This window comes from Physeter macrocephalus, chromosome 11 (genome assembly GCF_002837175.3).
Source record: "Physeter macrocephalus isolate SW-GA chromosome 11, ASM283717v5, whole genome shotgun sequence".
NCBI classification, from domain to species: Eukaryota; Metazoa; Chordata; class Mammalia; order Artiodactyla; family Physeteridae; genus Physeter; species Physeter macrocephalus.
In genome coordinates, this window is record NC_041224.1 from 60,667,969 (window position 1) to 60,685,608 (window position 17,640).

Here is a 17,640-nt window from a genome sequence, read left to right on the forward strand (position 1 = left end):
ACTTGTGCATGCCCGGACTTGGGCTTTGGAAGGTATCCTTTAGCCACTCAGCTGTGGGATCCTGAGTACGTACAGTCACTGAGGTGTCTTCTGGGATGTCTTTCACCTGTTGTGAAGCATTGTAGATTGCACAGAGCTGTTGTTCCATCACACGGCATCGTTATTCCGCCCCCTTCCATGGGTGGGACCAGAAGCCCAAGGGCACTCTTGTGATTACGCTGTTACCACAGGCCCCAACCAAACCGTTTCAGGTAACTGGCCACGTCCAACTCACAAGCCTGTCCCTGAGTTCATATCCCTAAATCCCTGGATCTGTTTACTAGCCACCTTGGCTTGGGTGAAGGCATCTTCCTCCCCCGGGGTCCTCTCCCACTGAGCTCCCTTCTTTACAGGCTTGAACAAGGGTCAAAAAGTTTGGGCCAAGGGCTTCCCTGGTGGCGCAGTGGTTGAGAGTCCACCTGCCGATGCAGGGAACACGGGTTCGTGCCCCGGTCCGGGAAAATCCCACATGCCGCGGAGCGGCTGGGCCCGTGAGCCATGGCCGCTGGGCCTGCGCGTCCGGAGCCTGTGCTCCGCAACGGGAGAGGCCACAACAGTGAGAGGCCCGCGTACTGCAAAAAAAAAAAAAAAAAAAAAGTTTGGGCCAGATGCGGGATGAAAGGCCTCCAATAGCCCAACAGCCCTAGCCAGGTCTGTAATTGTTTCGGGGTGATGGGTCACAGGTGTGCTTGCATTTTGCCAGTAACTGCTGAGAGTACCACTTTTGGCTTACCTGACCAGATAACACCCAAGTATTTGACAGGTCATCCAGGTCTTTGCCTTCTGTCTGCATTCTCCAGCCATCCTTCTGCTGTCAAATGAGCTCCAAGCGTGGGGGCTGCTACTTTGAAACGGGAAACAGATCCTGAGGTTAACAGAATATCATCATTATGATGGGAGAGAGAGGCATCCCTCCTGATGGTCAGCTGCCTCCGCTCTGGGGGAGAAAAGAGCTCTTCATCTGTGCCTGGGGGACAGGGAGCTCGATGACCTCGTCCCAATCTTCTTCCTCTTCATCAGTGCTCTCTGTAGGGTCCCACGCCTTGGGGTTCCCATTTGGACGGGCCCCAACCATCTGGACTCCCTGTCGGGGAAGCTGCCTTCCCTTCAGTCACACGGCGTGGCGGGCTAAGTGTCTGCTTCCCATCTTGTTCCCTCAATCTGGCCATTAACGTTCTGGCAGTTTTGGTTTGGGCCAGCCTGGCATCCCACCTGTAGGCCCCTAACCTGAGCCTCGGGCACTTGCTCAGTGTCTGTGGCCTTTCTCAGCCTCCAAAGCAGCAGCCAGCCCACAGCCACAGCCACCCCTTCCACCGTCTAGCTTCTTTTTCCCCACAGTAATGGCAGCGACATCTCTGCAACACCCTCGGGGTGCTCTATGGATTCGCCAAGTCTCTTGGCGGCCCCCATTTATCAAGGACAGACGCTGCAGGGCCCCGCACACGAGCGGATGCCCACCCCCGGATTCCTCACAACTTTCCATTCCCCGTCCTTGTTCCCCGACATCTCGGTGCGCCCGGGAGTTTCCTTGGCTTCTCGGCTGGCTCGCCAATTGGGCCGCGCTCCCACAGGCCTGCAAGGCTTGTAGTGGCCCAGCCTTGAGACCAAAGGAACAGCCCAGAGACAGTGACAGAGACATCAGTGATTTGTTGGATAGGGGATCTTACACATTTGAAGCAACATCTTGGAGCAACACCCCGCCGTGTGCGGCAGACAGGACTCGGCAGCCATCTTTGCCGCTCTGCAGGGGAAGGAGGTTACCAGTTATAGGGGGAATTGACTTCAGGTGGGTTCATCAGTTACCAGGGGCTAGTTAAGCCCTACAATTAAGAGGATTAGATAGTCATGGGAGTGAAGCAGGGCCTGGTCGAGCTGGGGATATACAGAGAGCAAGAGAACAGCCATCTTGAATGGCCTGACCATACACGTGACATTTCCTTGAGTTTAGGTCAGTGTGTGCTAGAGTTTGGGGCTGTGTGTCCCCAGAGGCACACCAACTGAGACACCCTGGCCAAATCCTTTTTTAGGTGTCTCTAAGGGGTGTTTCTCATGATTGAAAACACCTGCACGGGGTGGTGGCTACCTGAGGGTTCACTATACAAAAATTCTCAAGGTGTATGCTTTACCTTGTTGTGTGTAGGCTACACTTAACTCAGGACGCAAAACAGAAACCCCCTCCAATGCCACTTGGGGGGCTGAGATTTTGTTCACCTGAAAGGCCCCATCACCAGGATTTCTGATTCAGCAGGTGAAAGGGGGAAAGAATCTGCATTTTCTTCTGCCATCCAGATGCTGCCAGTCAGGGCCATACTTTGAAAACCATTGGCCTAGAGTTTTCTAGGTGGAGGGAAGCCAGGTTGCAATTAGAAAGTATTTCTAGGGCAACATTTTCAATAAACTGCCCAAAGAGATCTTGGTCAAGAGGGACATGACTCTCCAAGGCTCCAATAACTTGCTGTGATTTCTTTTCCATTCTAAATACTCATTTTCAGACCTAATTTTTTATTCACTTTTTAAAAAACTGTTTTCTTATCAAGCACCCCCCAAATTGTATTAGCTTCAGACCCCACATAACCAGGCCTATGCCTGCTCAGACGATATCCAGTAAGTCCTTCTATGGAGAATAGGCCTGGAGCAGGCTTTGGAGTTAACAGTGGCCTTGAGGTAAGGAAGGAGCCAAACGAGGTTGCTGGGCAGGTGGGGGCCCTTGTGTGCTGAAAGGCCGCAGCTGGCTTATGAATTAAGAATGTGCAGACTTGTGCCCTGCTAAGTCAGGGGGCACAAGCCACCCACGCGGGGGTGGCAGGCAGCTCCCTCGGCATCCAGCTCCCACTCTGGGGAAATGAAACCCACGGGGTCCTTTTGACTGAAGGCAGTTTCAATACATCCACACGGAGGAAGTAGAGCCACAAGATTTATTATTTCAGATCCCAGACACCAGGGGGCGCAATGAGCCAGGGGAAGGACCATCCTCCGTCCCAGGTCCTGAGGGAGAAGAGAGCAGGGTACCAAGCACCTATCATAAAGCGGTAGAGGCGGAGGTCACCAGCTTTCTATGGGTTTAAACGCTGAGTGGTTATTTTAAAAGGTGCCTGGGAAAAGCAAAGTGGGAATCCTAAACTCCAGTCTTTATGTCCACACTCTGGGTGTGAGGAGGGTTACCGTGCTGTAACATGCCGCAGCAGCAAGCCTGAAAAACAAAGCTGCTTTCCTCAAAAGGTGTTTCTCTCATCACAACATGGCCTGCAATGATGCGTCTCCTGTTCAGCGTGGCCCTCCCCCATGTTTTCTAGTAACAGTAGCCCACAAAGCCCCTGGTGGCTGTGTGGTGAGGCTGAGACCCTCAAAGATCAAGAGCTGAGGCCCCGAGGGATTAAACAACTTGCCCAAGGCTAAGTGCCAACCTCCCACAAACCAGGCTCGCCACCTTCCCCCAAAGGGCACCCTCTCTGCTTCAGCCCCTGGAACGGGCTGGCAGCACAGCTGGGAGGCTCAGTGGGACATCTCTGAGGGGCAGGTCTGGAGATGCCCTATGCTGGTCCCCACCCCTGTGACCCCCCCCCCAGACTCCTCTGAAGAGAGCTGGGACCTAGAGGAGGCCCTTCTTGCTCCTGAGGTGACCCCCAACCGCAGGATCCTACTAAGTGGCATGGAGGGCCAGCGGACAGTGGCAGCACCTGCTCTCAGCCACACGGGGCTGAGTGGGCCCTTGGGGTCAGCCCGGGGCTCCTGCCTGGGCCCCAGGCCAGCCACTCCCTCCCCTGCTCCAGGGACCGCCCTCCTCCTGCCTCCCAAATTCACTCCCAAATAAGAAGCAGCAGCAGCCAGCCAGGCTGGGCTCCACACCGCCTTCAGTCACACTTCTCACCCCTGATGCTGCCAGCAGACGGGGACTGACGGGGGCTGGGGGACCCCTGGCGAAAGGAGGCTCTGAGGCACAGGGCTCCCTGAGAGCACAGGAGAGGCGGGGCGGGGGGAGGCGAGGCAGGCCCCCGAGACCCCTGCGCACACGCAGGCCGGCACTGCTGGGAAATGAGGCCGTGGGCCCACAGCCGAGGGAGGAGACCGGGCCCCAGTGCCTCGGGGGAGGCGGGGGAGGGGGTGTCCCATGGGGAACGAGGGCCCCTTTCCTGGGAGCAGGCAGAGACTGAGGCTGAGACAAGGCTGACTGAGGAGCCTCGCGACGTCCCCACCCCTAGTGAGCGGCTCAGGGAACGCTGCAAGTGCGTGAGAACTCTGCCTTCGGCAGCCACTCAGAAACCTGCAATCAGCCTCACACGAAAGGGTGCCACGATCCTGGAGCGGGAGGGAGAGAGAGCTTCTGGCAGAAGATCAGACTACTGCCAGACCCTGAGATCAGGCCGGTGGGTGGCGGGGAGGGCTGGCCTCTGGCTGCCCACGGTCGGGTGGCTCGACACCCCGTGCAGCCTGAGGTTGGGTGAGGATCTGGGGTGCACATACCCCTCCCAGGGTCAGAGAGGGCAGGGACGGGGTAGAACTGCTCACCCCTCCTAAGGGTGCCCCAAGAGGAGACTGCAACCGGTCCACAAACCCACTTTGGGACCCTGGGCCCAGGGAAGGGATGTGCTTTGCTCATTAATACACGGCCAGTTCATGTAACCCGTGTAATCTGGCCTCCAGGGTCAGGGCGGGCCTGAGGAGTGAACCAGGTAGTAGGTGAAAGACCAAGTCCCCTCCCAACCTCTGCCCCACCCAGGCCTCTCCGGGCTACCAGAAGACAGCCCAGGAAGAAGAGATAGCCCCGAGCAGTGGAAGGGAGAGGGCGTGATTCCATCAGATGCACAGGAAGGCAGGTCCCAGCTCTTGGCCTGGACACACTGCCTCAAACTACATCCCATCCTGAAGAGGCAAACCGAATGGAAACCTGACCAGAACAATTCAGTCTCACAGTGATGCGCTCTGCACGTGTGTGCGTGGGCACGCAAACATACACACAACCACACGCACGATGCATACTCTCACCCATGCTCTAAGCCATGCGTTGCACACAAGTGGGTGCGCGCGCGCACACACACACAGACACACACACACACACACACACACACACACACACACACACACACTCCCCATGTTCAGATGCCCTCGATGGCCCATCTCCCACCCGGCAGAGCACCAGTGGCCAGTGCCCCAGACTCAGTGTCGGCTGCTGACATGGAGGGTGTAGAAGGCCCAGGGCTCAGGGACGTAGATGACGCCCGGGTACTTCTTCCTGAGTACGGGGTCATTCCATAGCCAGGCGACCCAGAGCGCCACGAGCAGGAGGGTGAGGGCAAAGGAGGAGAAGAGGAAGAGGCCGTTGCTGTCCAGGAAGAGGCGCTTGCGCTTCTGGTGCAGGACAAGGGCCAGCATGGCGAAGAAGGTGAAGATGAAGAGGATGAAGATCTGGCCCTCGGTGACCAGGTACCTAAGGAGGCCCGTGGGTGAGTGGAGGTGGGTGCCGTGACAGCCCATCCTGCCCGGCATCCCTCCCTCTACCCAAGTACCAGGCTGCCCACCCAGTCGGTCAGAATAGCACGTCAAGCGAAGGGCTCAGGCAACCACTTCACTTTGAGCCATGGCCCATACGCAGCATATTGATTTGGCTTGTAGAGTTACTATTTTTTAAAGCGTTGAGTTTGTTGCCAGTATGTAAATAACAGATTACCTGCCAATGTGGAGTTCTGGTTTCCTTGCTCACGTTAGGCTTGTATTCTCACATAACAATAACTGATGAGGAGAAAGCAGCTGCTGCCTTTAGAGAGAGCATTGTTCTGCAGCTTGCCACAGTCCCCACCACTCCCTACTGCCTCACTTGATGCCTGCTTCATGCATTTCTGTTACCAGCTTGGTTCCTAAAGGCATCTGGGTTTGGGAATGCAGTTTCAGCTGATGGGAGTTGTCATTATTGTCCCCTTGAAGGCTGGGACAGTCTCATCTCCCAGGGTTCTCTCCAGCTCTTAAGGCAGTACCTAGCATGTGGCCAGGAACTCAGTAACACTGGCTAGAGGGCTTCTGAGAGGTTATCTCGTCCACTCCCCTGCCTATAGAGAGAACCGCAATGCTGACCCATCCCACTCAAGGAACTACATAGCTCTGCAACTTAGTGGCTGTGTCACCTTGGGGAATTTACATGACATCTTGGAGCCTCTGTTTTCTTGCTCATAAAGGGGGCATAAATGGCCCTATCTCTCAAGAACTACGTACTTGGAAAAGCATATTGTTCAATAAACGGCCTCCTGTGGCTATCACTCTGGTAGTGATATGGGTAAGAACGGGCCGAAGCTCCTTCCCACGTCTCACCTCTTTCCCTCCAGCTGTAGCTGCCACCCATTCCTGTTAATCCTGCCCTCAGCGGGCATGTGGATTTTCCCTGGTGGAACCCCACTGCTGGCCAGGGGCAGCCCCTGGAGGTGGGCCGGAAGGAGCTGGCCCCAGGAGAGGAGGCCCTTTTCATTTGGCTGGAGCCTTCCCACCAGAGAAGGGCTAGTTGTTTCCAGGAAACCCACAATCCCCAGGGGAGCCTTTCTGCAGAGCGGAAGTGATAGAGGAGGGGGTAGGAGCCTGGCTGAGGCCTGGATCCTCTGGAATGGGAAGAGAGAGCTGGAGGGAAAAGGAAACCAGGCAGGGAGCCCCTGAGGCCATGGAATTCCCCACATATCTGTCCTTGTCATCTCCATGATGCTTCACAGTTTACAAAGCCCCTTTCTCTCCCCCTGGATTCTCACCATGTCCTAAAAGGGAGACAGGCGGGTATTATCCCCATTTCACAGAGGAGTAAATTGAGGTCCCAAGGCCTTTACAGGGCCTGATGTCAGAGATGGCTTCTATTGGCCCCAAGGTTGCACTCTGAATGTGAAGAGGTCACACTCAGGCCTGGCTTCCTGGTCACAGAGTGGCCACCATAAGGCAGTCACAGTCCCCACTGAAAGAGGAGGAAGCAGGGACCTCAACAGGGAGAGTCTCACCTGGGGTCGCATAGCAGCCCTGTGGTCAAGAGCACATTTTCACTACCTGGCTCACTAAGGGCTCCCACGCTCCCCGCACCCCAGGTCCAGCGTCCACTCACCAGTAGTACAGGCCACTGGGCACCACCAGGAGCAGGGCTGCCCCTGGCATTGAGCTCTCAGCTTTGGTGGGAGTGAAGCAGCCGCTGAAGTACATGAAGAGGATGAGGAAGAAGGGGATGTACCTGCAGCAGGGAAGCCAGTGCTGAGCCGCCCAGCTGCCCCACCCAGGGCCTCTTCCCCGCCCATCCTTGTACTGGTTCCCTGCACCATCCTATGCAGTCTCACTTCATGGTTTACAAAAATGCCTGGTTCGGGTGGCACTCTTCCCTGGCAGCCCTTCCCGAGCAGGGGGTCCAGGAGGGAAGCAGGAAGATGAGGTCTGCTCCCTGAGCACATGCTGATCAGAGCCCTGCAGGCTGGGGGGGGTGCAGGGAGGGGCAGCTCCCTCCCAGGTGGCACTGGCCACCCCACTCACTCCGTGTGTGTGTGTGTGTGTGTGTGTGTGTGTGTGTGTGTGTGTGTGTATGTGTGTCTGCCTCATGTACGCTCCTTCATTTCTCCAGGCCTCTCTTCCTCTCTGCTCCTCCCGTCCCCAGCCTTCCAGGAAGCCCCTGACCTTCCAGGCCCCCGAACAGAGCCTAGAAACACAGCGTAGGGCAAGTGCGGCAAGAGTAAGCCCACCTCGCTCGGGAGTGGAGCCACCCAGGCCCAGGGCTGGCTCTCTCACTAGCTGTCAACCCATGGCCAAAACCCCCCCCACTGGCCCCCGCTTATCCTGTGTAAGGTGTGGGCCTGGAACAGATGACTGCCCCCAGCTTGGGCCCTGCGTCTCCTGTGGCTGAGCCCGCATTCGTGAGGTTTCCTCCACTGCGGGTGAAGGGGTGGGAGGGAGGCGCTCCCCTGGGAGTTCAGAGGAGCGGGGGCACAGACAGCACCCTGCCGCCGCCCCACCCCCGACCTAGTCCAGCCGGACCTGCTCATCTTCCTCCCCGCCTCCATGCCCAAGACCGCAGCCCGACACGGCGGGGTCCCCATCCCCAACCCCAGGGTGGGGGAGATGTTTATCAGCGCTGCAGCCTCGGCCCAGGGAGGACAGCCACTCGCTGCCCTCTAGTGGCCGCCGCGGGCACCGCGGGCTGCCGGGAGCGGAAGGCGGCGGGGCGGGAGCCAGAGCTGAGTGACAGCGCTCCCGCCCGGGAAGAGCACGCCATTCCAGCCGCTGCGCTCGACACCTGGAGACCCCAGGCCCTTGTTCAGTGTCACCAAGGCCGGCGGCAGAGCTGGCTGGGGCCACGGGCCCCATTACTCACCACATGGAGTGGCCCAGGTACTCGTCGTAGTAGTAGAGCAGCTCAAAGGAGTCGATCTGGGGGCGGCAGAGGCGAGGCAGGGGCAGAGGGGGAGGGACTTCGGGGAGGGGCTTCAGGGGCGGTGCGGGACCCACGCAACCCGGCGGCCCCCCTCCCCACAATGCCCAGGCCTCTCCCAGCTGCCCTCAGTCCCTCCCTACCCGGAGGGGAGGGCCCTGGTGGGAGCCTACGTGCCACTTCCTAGTAACACAGGAGCATCCTAGCTTGGCGGGGCGGCCTGCCCTCATCTAGGGCACCGTGAGAGGTCGGGCAGCCTCTTTGGGCCCCAGGACGGACCGCAGTGCCGGGGTGGAGGCTCACCAGCGTCTCCGGCTTGAGATTCTTGATGATGGGGTTGTCGCGGACTGACAGGTGGTTCTGGTAGCCACTGAAGATCAGGCGGTGGTTTACAGAGTCACCCACCAGGTGGATGCTGGCGCCCATGATGAAGGTGATGATGCTGACATAGATCATGGAGCGCGGCAGGGTGCGTGGGGACCGCTCGATGAGCTGAGGTCAGAGGGAGGCCCGACAGCATGACCCCCGCCTCCACCATGATAGGAGACGCCCTCTGCTTCCCTCCCTCACACCCAGAGTGGGATGGATGCCGCCAGCTGGAACGTCACTCTCAAACTGGTGGGTCCCTTTAGTGGGGCCAGTCCAGCCTCCAGAGTCTCACAAGATTCCTGTGAACCCAGCAGGGGCCAGGGATCAGCACCCTCTTGTGCTGGAGAGGAAACACACTCAGCAGGGCCAGCTCTGCCCAAGGTCACACACACCCACGGGCTGTGCTGGAGGTGACACAGGCATCCAGGCTCCAGGCCCTGCCCTCCCTCCACCCCCAGTTCTGCTCCTGGGTCACTGGGCTGGCCTGTTGAGGAGACCCTCCCATTTCTGAGCAACTGAGCAATCCAAGCAAACAAAAATGAAAACGACAGGGATGCGGCAGGTGCTTCTGAAACTAAATTCTTTTACTAAAGACCCTCTGAATTCTGAGATTACACCTTCCCTATTTTTTGGAGATCTGAAATGTCTCTCTAAAAACAAAATGATGGGGACAGTAAACAGTGATAGGTTTAAGAGCCCTCATGTGGCAAAATGCAAAGCCAGCATTGCCGAGAGCTACCTTGGAGATAGCCATCACCCAGATATCTATCTCCCGCGGCTATCTAGGAGATAGCTCTGTGTTCCCAGTGGTATCTCAGAGTCAGGGATCTCCAGGTCAGAGGAGAGAGTTCACCCTCCTTTGCTGCCCTTCCTGCCACCTGGCCCCCACCTGCCTTCCCAACTGGTCCCTGACCTCGCCCTGGGCGATCCAGCCACTCCTTCCACCTCAGCCTCCCCAGATGTATTATGGCTCCTCCAGCACGGCCTTGTCTTCAGGTGCTCCTGCCTGAAGGTCTCTCCCAGTTCAACCCCAAGCACACCAGGCGGAGGCCCAAATCAAATGCCCCTCCTTGGGGAGGCCTTCTCCATCCCTCCCGGCCAGAGGCAGTCCCACCTCTCCTGGGGCTTGACATGTCCCTCTATCACAGCCTTCGTCCCTCAGAGCCAGGCAGGGGACAGTCTGATTCAGGGCACTTCCGGGGCTCGGCACCAGCTCCCTGCCGGGTGGAGGAAGAAATGAGGGTGGGAAGGGAGGGCAGGGAGCCTTGGGCTGTACCTTGAGCAGGAGAAAGGGCGTGATGATGTTGTAGGCCATGTGGAAGTAGTCCCCCACGCTGGGCTTGTTAAGCGGAAACCACTCGAGAGGAAACACCAGCTGGGGAACAAGGGGAGGAATGATATTTACTAGGCACAGCCCCATGAGACCCTCAGAACCTCTTCTGCACAGGCTTCATTCTTTCTGTGATCTCTTGGGATCCTCTCAGCAGTACTGAAGTGAAGGTGTTTTCAGACAGACAAACTGAGTCCCAGAGAAGGTAAGCATACAGTAGACACAAATCCAGGGCCTGACCCTGCGTCCCTCTCCCTGTGGGTACTAAATAAAGGTCCCTGGGTACCGGCCTGAGAGTTGGAGGCTCCTTTGGGACTCAGTTGTGCACCAACTTTCTGGGTGACCCTGGGCAAGTTCTTCCCCTCTTCAGGCCTCAGTTCCCCCAATCTGTAACACGAAATGTGGCCCAGGTGATCTACATGGACCCTTAAGGATCTGGCACTCCAGGTCCTAGGATGATGACAAGATCTCCTGGCCACCCAGGTATGGAAAAACACTCTGTCCACTGAGCAGGTCGAAACTACACCTTATGAAACAAAGGAGAAAATAAGTGAGTTCTACAAAGATTCGGTTCTTCCTTTTCTACCTTCCCTGGTAGAGGGAAGTGAGACCCAGCCTTGTCGGTGTCAGTAGGAAAACCCCTATTCGAGGTCAAAACACTTCACACCCTCCGCCCTGCCACACCGTACGCCCACTATCTGTTGATTGAGAACACGTGTAATGACCGTGAATTTCGATCAAAAATTCACCCTGCAGAAATAAAACTCTCAGGATACAAGAATCTCAATCTCTTTCTCTTTCTTACTTGCTGTGTGCATGTATCTCTGTATCTTTATCTATAGCCAAGATATATATGTTGGCTGAAACACTCTTTGATAGCAAAATACCAGAAATAGGCTGACTACTTGAATACACTACAGTACATCTTTTCTACAGAAGGTTAAGTAGCCATTAACAGAAATGCCACCTCATATGTACTGACATGGAGAGATATCCATGATATATTCTAAAGTAAAACAAGCAAGTTGTAAAATAAAGTATAAAGTAAAATCTCATTTTGGTTAGAGAAAAAAAAAAAAGGATGTATACATATGTTTGCATGAGTAGAGAAAGGAGTGGAAGGATGAGCCTCAAACTGTCCGGGGTGGAACTGAAAAGGGAGTCTCACACTTCTTTATACCCCTGGGTATGAACTGACTTGTTATAACTATGATATATTACTTTTATAACTTGTAAAAGGTTTTATTTTCTAGTTATTACAAATTTGGGACTATCATGGGTACATTTGAAAAGCTCCAGTGTATACATAAGTTTTTCAAATGTATATTCCTGATGAGCCCACTTAGGGTTATAGTGGCCACAGCAACTCTGAGCAGGATGGGGGAAGTGATTTGCCCTGCAGGAGACCCCTATGAGACCTGATGAGGCTGAGTCCTAGTGAATGAGAAGAGCCATGAGCCTGCCCCTGGCCTCATCTCCCCTCTCCCTGTAACACCAGTTTGATGGGCAGCTCCTTTGTCCCCCAGTATGTGGAACCTTCATGCTGCACGGGGGCTCAGAGCAGCTAGTCCAACCAGTCTTCTTACAGATGAGAGAACCAAAGCCCAGATGACACTGACTTGCCCAAAGTCACTTATAAACCTGACTGGGTGCCCTGACTCCTGGCTCAGTCCCTTTACTTTCACCTACATCAGAAAGACATGTAAACCTTATGGCAAGCCTGCAGAAATAAGAATCAGCAGCCACCATAGCTCCTCCCTGACACCATTGCCAGGAAGCTTTTCTTCATCCCCTTCAAGTCGTTGATCCCATGTATACAAGACTGTTAGGGCCGTTACTAATTGGCAGGCAGTCAATATGCATGCCACTTAGGCCTGTTTTTTCTCCTTAAACATTCCAGGTTGCTCTAGAGTATTCATAATTCCTGTTTAATGCCCAGGTAGCATCCTCTAGACTGCGTACAGCAAAGCTGATTTACCCAGTCCCTACTGCTGGACACTCTAGTCCCTTCCAAGTTTTGGCTATTATAACAACACTGCAATGAACACCTTTGGTACAGAGGCTGTCTTCTTGCTGATTAAATCCTCAGGGCAGATTCTTGGAGGGGGTCGTACTGAGTCAGGAGGGATGAACATATTAGGGTTCTGGATAAAATCATGATGGAAGGGGGTGGGCTCTGGGGGCAGGTGCTGGCTCCTCCACTTGCTGGCTGGGTGACCTTGAGCCAGTTATTTACCCTCTCTATCCTCGAGTCTTCTCATCTATAAAATTGAGATTAATAACAGCATTGATGGGAGAACTAAATAAGTTTAAGCACATAAAGAGCTTAGAACAGAGTAAGCGCTCAATGTATGTTAACCGCTATTTCTAGCTTACTGTTATTATTCATTCAGTACAAGTATACTGAGCACATATCTTGCTAGGCACTATTCTAGGTACTAGTTATCGCCTTGACAAACTGCTTTCCCAAAGGGCTTTGCTAATTTGCATGAGCACTAGCATGTATGAGGTGTCAGTTTCAGTGTTGGATATTGTTATTTTTACCACCCACATGCAAAAATTAACACCTTAGTTCTTGGTGGGAACTCACTCAATATTTTTCACCTTCTGTTACCTGTCTGTCTGTCTGTCTATCTATCTACCTTATTCGTGACCAGTGAGGGGATTTGGTGCTCTTCCAGTATTAATCTCCATAGAGGCGCCCACTGTACACTGATGCGTGAAGTAGCCTTGGAGGGAAGGGGACAGTTTCACCAGATGACACTAAAAATTACCCAAGGCTCAAGTCATACATGATATGCAAATTCAGCCTATACTCTTCACCTCCAGAAAAACAATACTATCCCAAGGCTGTGGGGAAAGCTGGTGGGATCCTTTCTCATACCCCACTGTCTGAAATGGTGCTTTGGTTAAACCTGGGTGTGAGATATGGGGGGCGCGCAGTATGACTAGTCAGGCCCTCCCGGATCCCCCACTCGCTGGCAGCTGCCGCACTGGTCACAGTCGTAGAACTAAAGGACGTGAAAGCATCCAGACCTATTCTCATAGTGTACTGGTAGAGGCAATGACTTGTCTGAGGTCACTCTGACAAGTCAAGTCACCCTGTCTCCTCACTGCTGGTCAGGGCTCTGTCCACAGCTTCACACTCACCATGGCAATGGGGCGGCCAAAGTCTAGAACCCAGTTCTGCAGGGTGAAGTAGAACCAGAGATCAAAGTGGAAGGGAGCCGTACTGGCAGCCTCATCAGCCTTGACGGAGCTGTGCCTGGGAAAGGGGCAGACAAAAGGGGTCAGCTCTTCTCTCCTCCCATGGGAAGCTTCCCCACGAAGATGAGCCACAGAGATTTGGGAGCAGGAGGAAACACACATGATTAAGTTCTAGGAAAAGGTTTTGCTGGAAATACTGTGGTCCATGGGAAGGTATCCTGGGAGTGGACTCCATCTGCCCTGACCTTTGCTTCTCTATGATTCAGGCAGGAAAATGCCCAAAGGGTATAATAACTGTTGGGTTTTTTTTAACCTATAGAATGATGGGGAAATCAGATGGGGCAAAGGATGCGAATGTGGCTGAAAAGCATGAAACATGGTGATGGATGATGATAGCTAACCTTTATCGAACACTTTCTATATTCCAGGCACTACTATAGCTGTTTGCATGTACCATCTCATTTAACTCTCTTAATTCTCACAGAAACCATCTGAGGTTAGAATATTACCCCCATTACACAAGTGAAAAAACTGAGGCCCAAGATGTTAAGCAACTTGCCCAAAGTTACACAGCTAAATATTTGAACCTAAATGATTAGTTTCCAGAGCTTATATTTTTAGCCTCTAACCCATCATTGTATCCACAGTGATTGGTCCACGGGATGGGCATGTGACCTGAGCTGGATCAATCAGAGCCCTCTGGTGAGATGTGCCTTACAGACTATAGACTGGGATGAACAGAGGATCTCCCTTTCCCCTGGTTTCTGAACCATGAGGAGGTAGGAATGGGGCCGCAGGTGTCCTTTTCTCACCAATCCACAGTGAAACCTAAGAAGGAAGGCAGCAGGGACAAGGTGATGTGAGAGATGTGGCAAGAAGAGGAGAACCATCTGACAGCACAACTTTGGATGCCTGTCTCTCCTGCAAAGCAGTCAGCCATCTGCTCTTCACAAATGAGCTGAAGCTAAAGGGCCAGTGCATGTGCCACCTCCTCCAAGAAGGCTTCCCTGATGAAGCTTTTCCCAAAGCCCACTGCAGGGAGTGCATCATCCCTAACTCCCACTCAGGCCATGATATCACAGGGCTGGAGTTTTGCTCGTATCTAGACCCTCAAGATGAAGAGTGATTTTAAGGTTCTCTCAACTCACCAACCTCCCCATCAGAGTACAAATCCTCTTTACAGTGTCCCTGCCACTACTTGCATACCTCCAGTGACAAGCAGCCCACTCCTCCTAAGACTGAGGTGTAAGTTGTACTGCCCCACTAGTGCCAAGACCAGGAGCTGTGTGATGTGAGTCCATATTCTCCAGAGTTTTCAGCTCAGTACCTGATTTATGCTCAGTGATTACTGGCTGATATAAAACAATCTCAGTTACCAGTTACTCATTCGTTTTAGTGGCAAACAATAGCTTAGAAGCACCATGAAGATTTTCCTCTGTCAACACTGCTATTGCTTCCAAAACTTTCTGGGATCCTTTTTAGCCAATTCCAAGTATGGTCCACACTGGGCTGCTAGAGCAACCCACACACAGAGAGGCAAGCTCTTGGAGGATCTCATCATCCTCCAGCGGCAGGCAAGGCGGGTGGAGTGGGCCTTTCCTAGGTCAACTAAGTCTTCCTGTCCCCTCTACTCAGTGCCCACCACTTACTGAGTGCCGACTGTGTGCTGTGCTAGGAGTTTCACCAGCACCATCTCATCTAATCCCCACAGCCATACCAGGAGGCTGTTACCCTCCCATTTTACAGATAAGGGTACTGAGGCTTAACCAAGGTTACCCCCGCTGCATCAACTATTCCTTTTGTCAGCCTTCCTACTCCCTCCTTCTGGTGAGAGATGATGTATCCTGAGCCACAGGGAGGGCCGGTGACCCAGGCCGGCGCAGTGGGACTTTTCTAACTAGAGTTGAAAAGAGCATCTTCCTTTCTGGTGCTGGGACGCTAAAGATGAGAGCGCAGGGCTGCCTGTGGCCAAGGTTCCAGCATCAAGGGACAGCCAGGTGAGAATGAAGCAGCCCTGCAGAGAGGAGCAGGGAAAAAGAGGAGAAGAAGGCCTGAGAGGGTTCACATTCCCCGTTCCAGGCATCCCCAAGGCAATGGTTTGGCCACAAGAGCCAATACATTCCCTTTTGCTAAGGGTGCTGTAGTTCACACTGGCTTTCTGTCACTCGCAATCCAAGAGTCCTGAAAGGCAGAGAATTCAAACCTGGGTCTATATGGATTCAAGACCTGTGCTCTAAGTAGCTTGCTATTTTGTTGCTGATTATTATAAGCTTTGTGGCATATCAGGAGATCAAGATAGAGAGGGATCGGTGTAGCCTGAAGCAGTATGCAAAACCTGCAGGAAGAAAGGGAGCCTGGAAGCATGGATGGGTGGATTCAAGTAGGCAGAAAAGCAGCAGGAGAGCAGGATCAAAGGCCTGGAGGTGGAAGTGAGAAAAATGCCGAAGGGAGCTCAGATGCCTGGCTTATCGGTGGAAGGAAGAGGAGGGGCTGCTGGGCCTTGGGACAGGGGCAGACATTCAGTCACTGTCTGAGACAAGTGACTGGTATAGAGGCCCCACCATGCCCCTTCCCCTTTGTGACCATCAGGGCAAGGCCTCAAAAAGCAGATGGTGGCAACCTCCGGGCCTGAAGAACTTTGATGGGGAAGGAGAATGACAGTCCTCAGTGTTTTATTCTGGAAACCTTCAAACTGGGCAAAGAGCAGGATGTTTGGTACAGGAAATAAGGGCGTTTTGAAAGCCTGGGAAGCACTTAAGTGTGGGTCTCTGGAAGCTGTGGATACCAAGCACACACTAGGGGCTCAGTGACTATTTCCTCTTCCACCTCAGGAGGCACTCAGTCAGTGGGGATCCCCGTCATGAGTCCAGCCTGGCTGAGCAGAGCAGGAAGAAAATGGGCAGGTGCTGGGCAGACACCTAACTTGGGAATCAAGATTGGTGTGCATCTGACTGGTGTTCTCCTGTTGGGAATCTGAGCACAGGAGGCAGATCATGAAGGGTGAAGGCATCCTGTCCCCCAGCCCCTCTCCTGGGGATGAGCATCCTCAGACCTAACCCGACTTTCTGACTTCACACACCTAGCCTCCAGCCATGCCAGCTCTAGGCCTCAATCATCAGAAACTCCTGCTGAGAACAACAGTGAAGGCACAATGGCAGGTAACCCAAGACAAGGATGGCCTTTAATCTCCTCCACGGCTTTACAAGTCTACCATCTGGAAAAACTGATACCATGACAGTTGGGGAGCGCATACCATACAGCAGCGGTCCCCAACCTATCTGGCACCAGGGACCAGTTTTGTGGAAGACAATTTTTCCATGGACGGAGGGCGGTGCGGGGTGGCGGGGGGGCGGAGATGGGGGATGGTTCAGGCAGTAATGCGAGCAATGTGGGGGATGGTTCAGGTGGTGATGGGGAGTGATGGGGAGTGGCAGATGAAGGTTTGCTCACTTGCTCACCTCCTGCTGTGCAGCCCGGTTCCTAACAGGCTGTGGACTGGTACCGGGGATTGGGGACCCCTGCCATAAAGCACATAACATATAGATGAAATATTCAAAGTGGTCAGCAGTCTCAGCCATGGTGGAGTCAAGCAGGGGCCTATGGATGGGGACTATAGAGGGACTGATTTTGGTTCTCTATACACAGTAGTGAAATACCTGACATGATGACAAGTTTGAACAAAAAATGAGAAAATGAAGGCAAAAAATAAGAGAAAAAAAGGAAAGGCAATTAGAAACTCCAGGAAAAACAAAAGCAATATAAGAAAGCAAATGTAACTGTTAAACTTACTGGACTCTGTAGGGAACAATATTTACATGGCTTAACTAATAAAAACATTGTATACTGATTTTCAAAGTTCAGAATCAATCCACAAACAAAACATGGAAGGCAATTATGGTTAAAAAACAGCAAGTAAATACTACTGTTAACCTTGACAACTTGAAAGTAAAACTATAGATGACAGGAGTTGGGGAAAGGGTAAAGAATGCTAAAGATTAGGGTAGGAGACTAATATTCTTTTAAAAAGGAATCAAGAGATACTGCCCCTATTGTAAATCAACTACACTTCAATAAATAAATAAATAAATAAGTAAACTTTGGGGAAAAAAAGATATTGCTTTACAGTTGACCGAAAAAGAAATAATGGTATATATATATTCCTTAAGGCTACAAAGGTAACAAAGAGCAAAACTAAAAATGGTGATACAAAACTATCTTTTTTTTTTTTTTTTTTTTCCGGTATGCGGGCCTCTCACTGTTGTGGCCTCTCCTGTTGCGGAGCGCAGGCTCCGGACGCACAGGCTCAGCGGCCATGGCTCAC

General features: G+C 53.2%; 1 protein-coding gene across 9 annotated transcripts in view; it reads right to left on the reverse strand.

Annotated features, from left to right (window-relative positions):
• Positions 1 to 874: 874 nt before the first annotated feature.
• CLN6 (CLN6 transmembrane ER protein) overlaps positions 875 to 17,640 on the reverse strand; it is a 55,848-nt gene continuing 39,082 nt past the window's right edge. For 6 of the 9 annotated variants that reach the window (XM_055088072.1, XM_055088071.1, XM_055088075.1 and 3 more), the window contains 6 exons: positions 13,263 to 13,377; positions 10,059 to 10,157; positions 8,717 to 8,905; positions 8,357 to 8,412; positions 7,106 to 7,228; positions 2,785 to 5,464 (listed from right to left, as the gene is read on the reverse strand). In XM_055088072.1, the coding sequence (XP_054944047.1) occupies positions 5,194 to 5,464; positions 7,106 to 7,228; positions 8,357 to 8,412; positions 8,717 to 8,905; positions 10,059 to 10,157; positions 13,263 to 13,377 (853 nt within the window). In that variant the 3' untranslated portion in view covers positions 2,785 to 5,193. Of the gene's footprint in view, positions 905 to 1,706; positions 1,781 to 2,784; positions 5,465 to 5,704; positions 5,792 to 7,105; positions 7,229 to 8,356; positions 8,413 to 8,716; positions 8,906 to 10,058; positions 10,158 to 13,262; positions 13,378 to 17,640 lie in introns of those variants that run through there. The other 3 variants (XR_008618578.1, XM_055088076.1, XM_055088074.1) reach the window with 3 other exon arrangements.